Here is a 14,474-nt window from a genome sequence, read left to right on the forward strand (position 1 = left end):
ACAGGAATAAAGACGCAGACGTAGAGAATGGACTTGAGGACATGGAGAGGGGGAAGGGTAAGCTGGGACGAAGTGAGAGAGTGGAATGGGCATATATACGTTACCAAATGTAAAATAGATAGCTAGTGGGAAGCAGCCGCATAGCACAGATAGATCATCTTGGTGCTTTGTGACCACCTACAGAGCTGGGATAAGGAGGGTGGGAGGGAGGTGCAAGAGGGAGGAGATATGGGGATATATGTATATGTATACCTGATTCACTTTTTTATAAAGCAGAAACACCATTGTAAAGCAATTATCCTCCAATAAAGATGTTAAAAAAATATGGCCTAATAAATTAGATAACACGTGGTAACACTATTTTTGAGAACAGATCAAGGAAGCCATATAATTGTATCTGAACACTTGTTTAGCTGTACTGAGTCTATAGCAACCTGTTTTCTTTCTCATCCTAATCCATATCTTAAAAGGTATATCTCTTCAAATCAACCAATGCCTTGACTAGATTCTTTATAATAAATCAAATATCATTCACTCAACAAACATTTATTCCATGCCTACTATGTTTTACACATTATACTTTGACTTCACAGCTCCTGTGGTTTAGTGGAGAAGAAAGACAAAGAGGAAATGTAAATAGTGTTATAGGTGCTAAAACATGGGTGTCAAGAACTGTATAGTGTCTGAGATTTTACCCTATTTACAAGCTAATAAGTTAGTCTGTTACTGTTTCATGGATGCTGTCAAAAGACACAAGACTCCTGGGTCAGAGACAAAGAACAATATTATTCATTGTAAAAGCAGTAACCAGAGCTTGTTTTGGTTTGTGTTGGATCCCCATGTCTCTTGTTATATGCTGAAATGTGTTCCTCGATAATTCATATGTAGAGGTGTTAACACTAGTACCTCAGAACATCACTGTGTTTGGAGACAGTACCTTTAAAGAGATGATTAAGTCAAAAGCAAGTCATTAGGGTGGGCCCTAATCCAATCTAACTGGTGTCCTAGTAAGAAGAGGAAATTTGGGCACACAGAGAGACACCAGGAGTTCTTGGTTACAGGAGACAGACCATGTGAGGATGCAGTGAGAAGGTAGCCATCTGCAATCCAAGGAGAGAGGAGTCAGGAGAAATCAAATTTGATCTTGGACTTCTAACCTCCAGAACTGTGAGAAAATAAATCTTGCCATTTAAGCCAATCAGTCTGTGGAATTTTGTTATGGTGGCCCTAGCAAACGAATACACTCTCTCCACCCACCTCCCCCCCAACAAAAGTCCTGTGGGGACAATGCAAAAGACCTGTCCTGGATGCCTGAAGTGAGTTGCATTACAAGAGATACACTCTAAATTCAGGGGCTTACCATTTTTAGAGTAAGGGGAATTAAGTCTGTTCTTTGTCAGTGGGGAGATGTTTTCTCATCCCTCTAGGATGCTTGCTGCAAACACACCCTGTACCTTTACACTATGGGTAAAGAATAGTCAAGAACTTACATTCTTGGCATTCCCAGCAAAAATGTTCAGATATGTCCAGGGCCCATGGCAGATTGCCTCTACCAACATAAGTACATCAGATGAGGCCCAGTTAACCCAAACTTGGGAGAACTGAGATGCTTTCTGAAAGAGATGACATCTATGCTGACTCATGAAGGTCAAATAAAAATTTGCTGCAGGAAGAGGGGGAGAAGGGCATTCCAGGCAGGAGAAAAGTCATGCACAAAAGTTGAAATAAATGACACACTTCAAGAAGTTTTCTGTTCCCTTTCACATTCATCTATATATTGAGTTCCAATCTCAGACACCTAGAATTACAGTCTGTGTGTGACTCTGGAAGGTCAACATTCAATATGTATGCTTTTATGAATTGCACTGGCCCCTGGAGTCTTCACATTAAAGCTATGTAAAATTCACAGCTATTGATTATTCACTCAGTTCATCATTTTCTACCTTTTCTAGAAACTGTTCCTCTTTTTTTTTTTTTTTTTTTTAATATACTACACAGTCCAGAGTTAACAGTGAGGCTTTGCGAAACATGACCTTAACCCATGGCCATAGCTGATTGGTCCATAGTTTAGGACGTGCCTCATACTGAACCAGTCGGAATCTTTTCCTTGGGAGTTTAAAATCAGGGTTAAGAGATTTCAATTTGTAACTATTCTCTTAAACAGAGGCAACGTAAACGTCATGTTTTTTGCCTTTTAAACTGAAAATGGAGGAGAAATATAGAAAACTCTCTGGGTTTTCTATACAGTGCACTATAGAGGCTTGGTACAGTTCATAAGCAGCATCTTTGCCCTTGGTTTCTGGGATATCCCTGTGTCATTATAATAAATTCATCTTTTAACATTAGAGAATTGTCTAATTTTCAATGTTATTAATAAAAACCTTACTTGGGCTTAGACAAGCTTAGATCTCATAAAAATTCATAAAAATTTATTTTTGATTATTTCAGTAATATTTATTCAGCACCCACTTTTTGTCATGCATTCTGCAAGGTGCTGGGGATATAAACTCAGTGGCTGCCTTTCCATACATTACAGTTCCAAGGGTGGATTTTAGATTATGAGACAACTGGTTTAAATATTAACTTGCATTTAGAATCAGAATACAGGTGTATTTCCTCCTAAAACACACTACTTATTGGTCCAGTCTGAATCAGGCACTCATTCCTGAACCAATCAATTGTGCTCAGACTCTTAGGGTCTTGTAAGAACATTGATTCTTCCACAGTGAAGATGTGGTGGTGGTGGTGGTGGTGGTGGTGATGGGGTGTCAGTTGGAGAATGGAATTGCCAAAGAAAAGAAAGAAGTGTCTACTGAGAAGACAATCATATCAACAACCACTGCATACCTCCAAAGCATTTCTAGAAGTACTTCTGAGTTTACTCTAGACTGCAATGACAGCATAATCTGGAAAGGATGGATGGGATAGAAAGCATGGGCTCAGAGGGAAAATTAGTGCTAGCATTTATTTTATTAAAACACAATGTTTCCTAAAAGTTCTCAACACAAGGAAAAACACAATTTTCTTCTTCTTCTACCCCCGTTCTTTTTGTATCTGTATGAGATGATGAATGTTAATTAAACTTATTGTGACAATCATTTGGCAATATAGGTAAGTCATGTCATTATGCTGTACACTTTAAACTTATACAGTGCTGTATCTCAATTATATCTCAATACAACTGAAAATAAAAACCCCACAATTTTTCACAGACTGTAGTACAAATATTAATTTTCTAAAAGAAAATAACTTATTAAATATTCTCCTGGATAGTAAATCTTTTTAAAAAATTGTCTCTCATTTTTTATCTGTATACCCACTGATAAAATATTCTAAGTGCATAAATACAATCATAATTACACACACACATAGATACCTATGTATACCCATGTGTGTATATATTTATAGTTTCTTTTTTGGAGGGGTCTTGGCTACCTCTTCTCTCTCTTTTCTGCTGTTCTTGAACATACATCCCCACCTCACCCCCCCAGTCTGGCCACAAAACAACCAACATTAATAGCCTAGTATGTAGCCCTCCATAACATACACATGCATATGCAGGTTTCTTGGTTAATGCTTTACAAAAATGAGATTTTGTATTTCTCAGTCAATAGTACCTCACGCAAATTCTTCTAAGTCAACTTGTATAGTTATACCTTATTTTTTTTAATGGTTTCATCATATTACATATGTGGGTGTTCATAATATATTGTCACTTCTTATTAGGTATTCACTTTGTTTCTGGTTTTTGCCACAAAATACATTGTAGCAATACAAATGATTATGTGTAACTCTATGCATATTAGTGCTTTTTATTTCTATTGGAGTGGTTTCTGGGGCAAATAAATATGATTCAGCCAGCATCCTGATTCTGCATCTTCCTGGTCATAACAAGGACAGAAGCTCCCATGGCAGTCCAATAATCTATGGCATGGTTTTAGGAATTGGACCTAGAATTTCAGCGTAATGTTTATCCCCTGAGCCCTACCAATGTGTTTCTGAGCAAAGTATATATGCTTTAATAAATCCTTTTCTATTTGAACCACCTAGAGAGGATTATATTGTCTACCACTAAAAATCCTAGCTGATCTAATGTATTTTAAATTTTAATAAAGGACAGTAAAAATATTTTGAATAAAATACTGCTCATATTCAAGATGATGACACTCTCCTGTCCTTGGTAGAGAGATGGCTTTGGGTTCCTCTTCTAGAAAAGATAAAAGATTAGTACAAATCTACTAATTTGTTTAGCAGGAATTAACATTGCATGTCTTACATTTCAACTGGAAAGATCTGCTTATCTTTCATAAGTGCTACTGGGCAGTAGATGGCCCAACTCCACGGGGCTTCCTCTTCCTTTATAAGTGTGAGAACTCTCAGAGAGAAATGCCAGACCCTCCTCATTCCTCCTCTCTTTTGCAGCCAAGTACATTGATCTCCACTTATGGTTGGTTGCTTTTTGGTACAAATGGAAGGAGAAGAGAGAAGGAGTTATTGTTTTCTAAAACCACTCATATGGCTGATCTTATTCAATAGCCACCAGTAAGATTTATTTGAATACTTTCGTCCACCACACTCCACCCCCCGTTTTCTTTTTTGTATTCTTCCTGAAACTTTCACACTTAAAAATAATCATTTGAGGATGGGACTAAAAACCAAGTCAAATAATGCATCTATTTAAATCATTTATTTCAACACAGGCATTGTTTCAAATTTGTACCTTGTCTTGTAACACATTTCATATCTAGGGAACAGGTTTGAGAACAAGTACATAAAAGGATTATTTGACAACATTTTAAACAAAAGTGCTTAAGGCTTATTACATGTTTCAGAAACACAGAAGTGCCAGTCACAAAGAGACTCAAAGTAAAATATTTACATATCTACACTGTACATTTAAATGGGTTATTCTGAAGCATTATTACTATTATTAACAATAAACTCTTAGCAAAAAGGCCTCTTTAACCCTCTGGTATTCAATGGAGTATATTACTTTTATGGACATGTGGATATTCCAGTTTGACACCTAGCTTTACCATAACGTAAGTGGACTTTCTTTCACCACCTCAAGTACAGGCACACATGTACCTCCTACACAAAGCAGATTTTATTAGCCTATCATCAGCCAAAACCTTGTTAGCAGCAGTTGGAGTTTTATTAACAGCGATGTATTTACAATATAAGGGAGTAAATTATTTAGAGGGAAGTCTCTAAAAATTAAAATAATCTCATTAAGCCCTATTTTATTTTATTATTTTATTTTTAATTTATTTATTTTTGCGTTACGCGGGCCTCTCACCGCTGTGGCCTCTCCCGCTGCGGAGCACAGGCTCCGGACGCGCAGACTCAGCGGCCATGGCTCACGGGCCCGGCCGCTCCGCGGCATGTGGGATCCTCCCAGACCGGGGCACGAACCCACTTCCCCTGCATCGGCAGGCGGACTCTTAACCACTGCGCCACCAGGGAAGCCCCTAAGCCCTATTTTAAATGGACTTTACATGTAAAATTTATGGCTATAGAAGTCTATCATTTAAACAAGTTAATAATTTACCAGGTACTTATTAATATTGATTTCTTCATTATTTACTCCATTTATGTGACTATTTACTTTAATGATGATTATATATTTTAGAAAACGAGTTATGAGTATAAAAATGACTACTATAAATTATTATAGCTATACCAAAAATGAATATTAAAAAGCAGCAGTTTGTATGTTAAAATACATAGACATTTGCTATACTTCTTTAATGAAGTGTTTTATAAAGGTATAAAATTATAGAAGGTGCTATTTTCATGAATTTTCTGTTTGCTTGACTTTTGAGCCAGACCAACAAGCAAATATTACAGATAGTGCAATGAGCATTGGCCATCAATGACCTTTGAATTCAGATGGTAGATTCTAGTACAGAGAAGCAGGGTCCCAAAGTAGTTGTTTAGCCTGACTTTAATTTACCTAATTGTTGATATAGGCTAAATTCAGTGAAAAATAAGCTAACTTCATCTCACCTTTTGTAACATATATGTAGACTCAGAATATTTACTGAAATAGATTGGTAAATGATCATTTAAAAAACCAAGAATCTTAATATTAAAATATTAACTTCGAATATTTTAAAATTAAATAGAAAACATAGGTCATGGTTTATGAATTTTATTTAAATTATCAGATAAATAGAAAAAGGAAGGTAGAATTTACAAACATACATGAAACAAAGAATAAACTGTTATTTGTTCTTCACCATACAAATTTAAATGGAAACGTTTAGAACAGTTGATTTAGAATTCTACTGTCAGTCTCTTTGAGGTCAGGATTGGCCAGAGCTTGAAGTTTAAGACAATGTATAGATTGAAGAAATAGCTTTCATGTAATTACCTCATTTTCCTTAGTTTTGAGTTTCATGGGAACAATGCAAACTAGCTCTGGCATTTTGCTTCTAGGCAAGGCAATGGTTAGGAGGATAATAATAATATAGTCCTTTCTTGCATTTCTATCAGTTCCAAACTTCTGCATACTTCCCCAACACCTATCATTATCCTTAATTTATATGGATGAAACAAACTAGGTGAGAAAAATGGAAACTAAAATGAGGCCAGGAAGCAAATATAAACCAAACAAGATGAAATCCATTCATGCTGACCCTCACAGTACTAAGATCCAGGATAGCATGATTTCTGTAGTTCTAGCAGATTAGCTTCACTGCCACCTGTTTATTGGTCTTTATGCTGATTAGGAGGAGAGAAAACCCCAAAAATTCCGCATGGCAAATAAAGAGTTAGGAAAGCCAAGTTATCAGTGGGTGTGACAAGTTATTTAGTCTAGATAAATTATTGAAGGAATCATAGTGACGAGCCCTTAGAAGTTCTGCCTTCTAATTTCCAAGGGTCTGGTAAATGATCTGGCAAAGAAGCCTGTGAACCCCAAGGTGTCAGATCTGACTTGGTAGTACTTTAGGGACTTGACCAAGGCTACCATTTGCAACTAAAATGTCTCACATGGAAAAAAGTGTTCTATCCTGCAAATAAAGAAAAAATTTAAATGGATGGTTCTGGAGAAATGGAAGAAAAAAGGAACAGTTGCAGAGAGAGCTGCAGTAAGGATGTCAGTCTCATGAAGGGATGTCTGCTTATCTCTACCCCTCAGTTATGTTCCCTTCCTAAGCAGAAATTCTGTGGCAAAGCCACCTTCTGTACCATCCTAGAAACTATTTCAAAGGAATTCCTAGAAGTACTAATGTTCTTTGGCTTACTAGGGATTTACCTCTTCACCTACTATCTCAAGCACTTCAAATATGTGTTTCCCTGGCTCCGCTATGGATAAAACAGGATGTCCTTATAGATATGGCCTTATCTTTGCTCAAAAGAAAAAAACCCCAAAAAACCCAAACTCTAAACCTCCTAAATGTTGATGAGTCAGACAAGATAATAATACTTACTCCATTGTTATCACCCTATATTTTATTAAATGCCATGAATATAAGGTATGGAAGAGGCAAGACAGAGTTTTGCTGTTGTGCTGGGATATTAAAGTTGTAAATCACCATGAAAGGTATAAGAAAGTTAGGGGGAAAATAGAGCAGAAAACCAAAACTGGACAGTGAATTAGAGATTAAGTTTGGGCTGAGTGGCAGAAGGCCAAGGATATATACAGGGGAAGAAAACAGCAGAGAATCCCTCTAAACAAGAATTCATTGCTCTAGAATTCAGGAAGTCTATATATAGGGTGTGGAGGGGGAAAAAAAGAGAATTTGGATTGTTTCAGAGCAGGAACTGCCCAGACTAGATATTTTTTTTTTCTAATGTCTGTCCTTTCTGTAGACATACATATTTGCACTTTATTTACATTACAAACTTTTTTTTTTTTTTTTTTTTTTTTTTTGCAGTTCGCGGGCCTCTCACTGTTGTGGCCTCTCCCGTTGCGGAGCACAGGCTCTGGACGCGCAGGCTCAGCGGCCATGGCTCACAGGCCCAGCCACTCCGCGGCATGTGGGATCTTCCCGGGCCGGGGCACGAACCCGTGTCCCCTGCATCGGCAGGCGGACTCTCAACCACTGCGCCACCAGGGAAGCCCTACATTACAAACTTTTGGTGAAAAGGTTATACATTTTATAGAAAAAGCTTCACAGTTCTGACTCTTTGTCATTTTCATCCAGGTAGTATTCGTCATCCGTGGTTGTGTCTGTGTCACAATCTGAGTCTACTGGATCATCTTCATAGATATTAAGTGGTGCACTTAGAGATAAGCCATCTTTTGGCATCTGATTACTAGGAGAATTAGAACTTGATGACTCTGTTGGGTTAGGAGGGTTAACTACATCATCTTTCAGGAAGCCAGGGTTCTTAAAAAAACTTGGTTTCCATAATCTTCCTTGTGTGAGTGACCTCTTTACATTCTCCAAGAAAGCCAGTTGTTGTTCTTTCCCAAATATCCCATAGTCAATAGGTCTGGATATAGATGTTGCAGACCTAGGACCCATTTTTGGCCCGCTGTTGTACAAAGCCCAACTTTCATTTTCATCACAGGAGGGTAGTTCAGAAAAAGATTTGAATCTTCGACTGTACCCACTGTTGTTAGAGAATTCATTCCCAAGGGTCAGTTGACTCAGGGCATTGTCAATAGAAGTACTTTCAGAAAAAAGACGCTCTCTGAATTTTGGAGGATGACTTTTTCGTAGTAGAGCACCGTGCACATTGATGCTTTTTAAACTCTTTGAATGATAGGGGTGTGGCTCAGGTTCCCACTCCAGAGATGAAGCACTCCTTTGTTGTTGCTGAAAACTGGCCAGTGGCATGCTTACTGTAGATTTCTCTGCAGGCTCCAATTGAAAAGGAGGGTTCAGCCCCCTCTGATGGTCAGGGAAATCTGCTTCCCTGAGGCTGATCAATGAGGGTTGGGCCAGGGCTTCTGACTCTCCTTCCAAAATCTGAGCTACTGTTACATCCTTAGAATTCTCATACTTTAGTTGTGATTCTGAGATTTTTTTAAACTCATTTTGATGTGGCTGTGAAATATTGTTAGACTTCTGATTGCTTAAGTGTGTAGAAGTTTCTCTGTTGGTTATTGCAGTAACCTGGAGAGGGTCCTCGGATTTCTCCACATTTACTCCATCATTACTTAACCTGCTTTCATCTGTGGATTCTGTGGACTTTAACGTAGGCACAGGGGAGTGTGGGTTGCACTCTGGTGTGCCAGGGGATAAGGTGCTAAAGCCAGAATTGTTCCCACTTTGAGGAAAGATAGTAGTTACATGTCTTCTGGGGTATAAATCTTCAGCTGGAAATTTTCTGCTTGCTTTGGACATAACTGCCAATCTGTGTTTAACTGAAGATCTGTTTTCCCCTTTTTCTAGGTCATCCAAGCTTTTTTTACTTTTATTACTTCCTTCAAGAAGTGAAGGTTGATTCCATGCCAACTCCTGCATTTCATCTTTAGCCTTGCTCTCTGTCATATTTACCTCCTGACTTCTTTGAGGTAGTTCTCTGGGTTCAGACTGTAAACTGTCTAAATCTTGTTCACTTGAACAAGTCTTCTCATCAAGCTGTAGTTTATGCAAGGCTGGAGTAAGAGCAAAGACTTGGCTTTCTGAGTCAGAAAGTGGTTTATCAGGGTTTTTTGGGAAATCTTTTCTAATTCCCCCTCTTACTTCCCCAGGCTGCAATCCATTGGAGCTATCATCTATAGCTATACCTGTTATATCTTTCTGAAGACTTCCAGTAGCTGTAATGGTTATAGCACTACTTGTACACTCCCCAGAACTTCTAATAATTTGTGAATTTTCAACATTCTCTTCTGAATGGGCTGGGAGGTTAGAAAAATCACTGTTACCTGATTTAATGGATTGCTGACAATTTTCAGATTTCTCTCTTGTAACTTTTTTTCCCTGAAGCATTAGTGAAGTATACAGGGTTTCACTTCGCAATTTTCCCCCTTTCTCTTTCTTGCTTTGTGAATCACATAAAGGTGTTTTAGCTAAGTTGTGTGGGGAAACCTCTCTAGATTTAGGTTCTCCTTTATGAAGAGAAACATCTGCTTCAATAGAAGCAATTTCCTGTAATGTAGGCTCTGAGGACCTAAAACTTGGTAATTGTAAACCAGTCATATTTTCAGTGGTGTGAGAAAGATGGCTGTTCTCCTGAGCAGAGCTGACCTGCATCTTTAGATCTTTAGAGGAAGGTGTTCCTGACTGCTCGTGTGTAGAACAATTTAGTTTGTCTTTTTCTAAAGCATTAGGAGATATTTCAGTCCCCACTTTAGTTGATTCTGTAAGTGAATCGATATTTTGTGTATACTTTTGAAGAAGGTTACAGAACTTTTTTCTGTGTTTCCTTGGTAGAGTATAGTATATTGAAATCACCTCAAGACATTTCACATTATCTTCATCACCAGAAACAGAAAACATGCTAGTAGTCTTAAATTTATGTAATGTTTTCCCACTTTCTTTGCCTGACAAATCTGCAGAAAAAGGTAAAGGGTGTTCATTTGGATGGGAAAATATACCTGTCCTGGAGGCAGAAATTCTACCATTCTTTTCAGTGCATTCCTGAAAGTATTCCTTCTGGTGGTGTCTTTTGCTTAAAGAACACTCCGGAACAGATGAGTCACTTCCCAGAGGGTTAATGAGTCTCTCCCAAGGCTTTAGTGTTATAATAGAAGCATCTGTATCTGAGACTAAACCTTCTTTTCTTTCATCTCTTCCAGTTGAGGCATATGGCACCCCTGAGGGACATGACACAGCCCTCTTGATGAGGACTTGAAGTGGTCCTTTTCTAACAGAAGCAGATCCAATGTTTGTCATATTTGTCATCTCCTCTGTGGCTTCAGGTGGTATTGAGACTGAGTCTGAAACTACTCCGAAATATTTGCTCTCTGACTCACAAGAACTGGGACTGAATTTGTTTGATGTGTACTTCCCTACTGTATCTTCCACATCATTTTTGATTTGGAATGCAAGTTGCTCATTCCTAAACGAAGAAGGCATTTTCTTACTTTCAGACTTCCTGTTATTGATGAGAAAACTGGCTGATTTTCTTGGTAAGGTACAATAAATTGTGTGAAGCTCAGGAGGCTTGGAATTGCTTTCAGTTCCCTCAATGAGGTTACTGCTGTCACTTGTGGGTATTGATCTACTTTCCGTTTTGCTTAATTTTTCGGTATAGGATATACGTCGTCTTATTTTTCCTTTTCCCTTTCCATCCCTGAAAGGAGGATGTGAATGGCATTTGACAACATCAACCACTTCATTATGTACAGGCATACAATTAACATTACTCTTTTGGTTTTCTGAGAAGCTTAGGGAAAATTGACTATTTTGGTTCTTGCAATCATTGTCTTTTTCTTCTCTTTCTCCCAGAGACAGATCTTTGCTTGAAGGACATTTCCAGGAGAACCCTGCAGTAGAAGGAATCACCAGAGCATCAAGGCAAGAATCATTTGATGGTAAGGAATCTGGTAGTGTACCTGATGACAGATCTAAAGAATCACATGGCACATTGTGGTCGGCAGGTGACTTGCTACAGTTGGTAGAATAAGTTGTGGTACATTGTTCTTCCTTGGTATCTAAAACAGCAGGCTTTTCTGAAGACTGTGCATTTTGATTATCAGTACATTCAGGACTCCCGTGGTTATTTTTAATAATGTTTGAAATATCTTTATTTCTTACTGTTAATTCCTGGTGAAAACCTTGATTTGGGCTGAGAGAAGGTGATGTTGTTTTGCTTTCCTGAATGAAAGGAAGGGAAGTTGCTGAGCCAAGTTTTCTGTTCCCAGTATAACTCTTATCTTTTTTTAGTTCATTGGCTTTATGAATTTTGGAGATATCTCTCCTGGAAATCTCTCCAGGCAAACTTTTTGAACTTATCGTCGTAGATGCATTAAAAACAAATCTGTTGCTCTTGGCTGAGTCCTGAGAGAGGAAATTTTGAAAATCAGGTAAAGGGTTAGAAATTACTGTCTGTGAAACAAGTTGGGGTATTTCACCTGTCATGGTTGTCTGGTCTATCTTGTTTAGTTGTTTGTCTTTTTCCAAAACAGATCCATTCAAGTCTTTCTCATTATTCACTTCCGTGACCAAGATATTGGGTTGGCTTTCAGTCAGAGGTGGAGAATCAACTGAATCACTGTTGGTCCCAGTGACTTCTGTATAGTTTCTGATTGGAAGAGAAGCAGGCTTAATTTTCTGCAAAGTGACTGTGGGATTCTGAAAGTTGGGACTCTGAGGATTCCCTCTGTCATCAGGAATCTGTGGGAAGGTAGTTTTGAATGAGGATGCTAGAGTTTGAGCAATTTCAAATGAGTAAGGTTCTTTGTTTATATGTAGTTCCATAGGAGAACTGTCCTGTTGACATTCTAACCCATCAGATTTGATGTGATAGCTTGAACCAGGCATGGGGCAAACATTTGGTGCACTAAAATAAGTAGACTGGTTCCTTTTAACTTGTGACACCTCCATGCTCTCCAGTGTGGATGCCTGAGAATCAAACTGTGAGGGATGTGGCTTCTCTTGGTTTCTGGAAATATTTGTCCTGTACCTAGGAGAAAATGACCCCCAGTGTTGAGAAGGAACACTATGACAATGACCAGCTAAAAATGCACTATTTGCTTCAATGGAGATCATTTCAAAGTCTCTGTCAGAAGAAGTGAATGGTTTCCTGCTTTGATGAAAGTCAGACCAGGAAGAATGTTTTTCCTGTTGGCCCCCAAAAGGACTTGGTCTAAATCTCTGTTCCCTGCTCCATCCAAAGGTATTGCTAAGGAAAGACCCAGTAAATGGGTTATCTTCATGGTAGAACAGCATATTCTCTGAGTTCTCAAATGGGTCAGCACTCATTGCATTATTCATGGGGGCATTTAAACCAACACTTCGGTGAACACTCTGTGGATGGTAAAATTCATATCTCCTATCCTCCTGAAAACACCTGGGATACATATACTGGTCAGCAAGGTCAATTTCCATTGGTGATGGTGCCCTCAGGAACTCTTCCTGGTTCTGCCTATCACTAGAGGAATCTGATCTATTCCATATGATAGATGATAAAGGAGTTCTCTTTGGGCTCTGTTGGTGGCTTGGTGGTATAAACCCAGTCTTGATCTGAGTTGTGGCTGAAAAAGGTAAGCTTCTTGCTGTGAAATACCCTGTAGCTGGTGAGGCTGATTGTTGTCTGCTGTCAAAATACAGAGAAATACTACCAAAAATATTCTTTTGCACATAATCTTCTTTTAAGACTCTGGGTTCCCTTGTCTTGTACATATCACAGATTGTCCTTGTTCTAGGAGAAAAGGTTTTAAAACCTTCCTTAGGGGTTCCTGGTCTTAGGATGTCATAGATAGACATATTAGAAGTTTCATTACAGCAATTTTTGTGCCTTGCTGTGATATTACGGTGTTTATTCCCACTGGAGTAAAAACGACTGAACTGTGTTCTTGATCCATAGTTGAGAGGTGTTCTGGCATCCAATGAGCTTGGAGACTGTTCCTGAGCCAGTTTTCCATCCAAATCATCTAAAACTAAAAGGAGAATATACGTCATTTTTTTGCATAAGATTTTACAGTCTAATAATATTTTGAGTTGTTGAAGGCTCCGCTTGAAGAAACATAATCCCTTATAATTTTTAGATCATATCACCATAAATGTTATGACATTAACTTTGATTATGTCTTTAAGATAGTTTGACTTTTACAAGCCTGTAATGGAAGTTTCTTTTTCATTTTCACACTTTTTCAAATCACACATTTTCAAAGTTGACCTTCCAAAATGTCTTAAGAACATAAAAGCACATTTTCCCCCCTAACAGTAAATTTTAATCATGGTTTCTAGTGAATCTTTTGTGTCACTAGGTAGCTATAATGTTTCCAATTATGTTTACCTCAGGGGATTGTAAAAGATATGAAAGTCTGTAAATAACATGTGAGTTCTTAGTTGTACTTAGTTGCACATTACTGCCAAAAGTTTAGCATCCAATTTATTAACATACCTATTTGGATGGTAACAGATATATTTTATCATATTCATGTTACAATAAATATGAGTAGATTGTGTATTTTTTTAAGAAATGTTCATTAAAAAAATAAAATCTGACATGAGAAATAAGTTATGGGATTATTTAAATTGCTGAAGAACTTTTTGGTTTACAGAAATCTATCCTTCTGAGTTACATAAAATGGTGCACTTTCTTTGGTTAATTAAAATTATTTGTCATTAAAAATTGTAATTTTAGGGGTTTCCCTGGTGGCACAGTGGTTGAGAGTCCGCCTGCTGATGCAGGGGACACGGGTTCGTGCCCCGGTCCGGGAAGATCCCACATGCCGCGGAGCGGCTAGGCCCGTGAGCCATGGCCGCTGAGCCTGTGCGTCCGGAGCCTGTGCTCCGCAACGGGAGAGGCCACATACAGCAAAAAAAAAAAAAAAAAAAAATTGTAATTTTAACTCTTCAATGACAGGGAAAGTGAGGTATATTGGTATCTGAGTGAATGTAAGT

The 14,474-nt window shown here is 38.2% G+C and overlaps 1 protein-coding gene across 11 annotated transcripts in view; it reads right to left on the minus strand.

The window, feature by feature from the left end:
• Positions 1-6,138: 6,138 nt before the first annotated feature.
• Positions 6,139-14,474, minus strand: part of EXPH5 (exophilin 5) — a 74,976-nt gene continuing 66,640 nt past the window's right edge. For all 11 annotated transcript variants that reach the window (XM_033410151.2, XM_033410150.2, XM_033410154.2 and 8 more), the window contains one exon: positions 6,139-13,504. In XM_033410151.2, the coding sequence (XP_033266042.1) occupies positions 8,121-13,504 (5,384 nt within the window). In that variant the 3' untranslated portion in view covers positions 6,139-8,120. The remainder of the gene's footprint in view (positions 13,505-14,474) is intronic.

The sequence above is a fragment of the Orcinus orca genome, chromosome 8 (genome assembly GCF_937001465.1).
Source record: "Orcinus orca chromosome 8, mOrcOrc1.1, whole genome shotgun sequence".
Lineage (NCBI taxonomy): Eukaryota > Metazoa > Chordata > Mammalia > Artiodactyla > Delphinidae > Orcinus > Orcinus orca.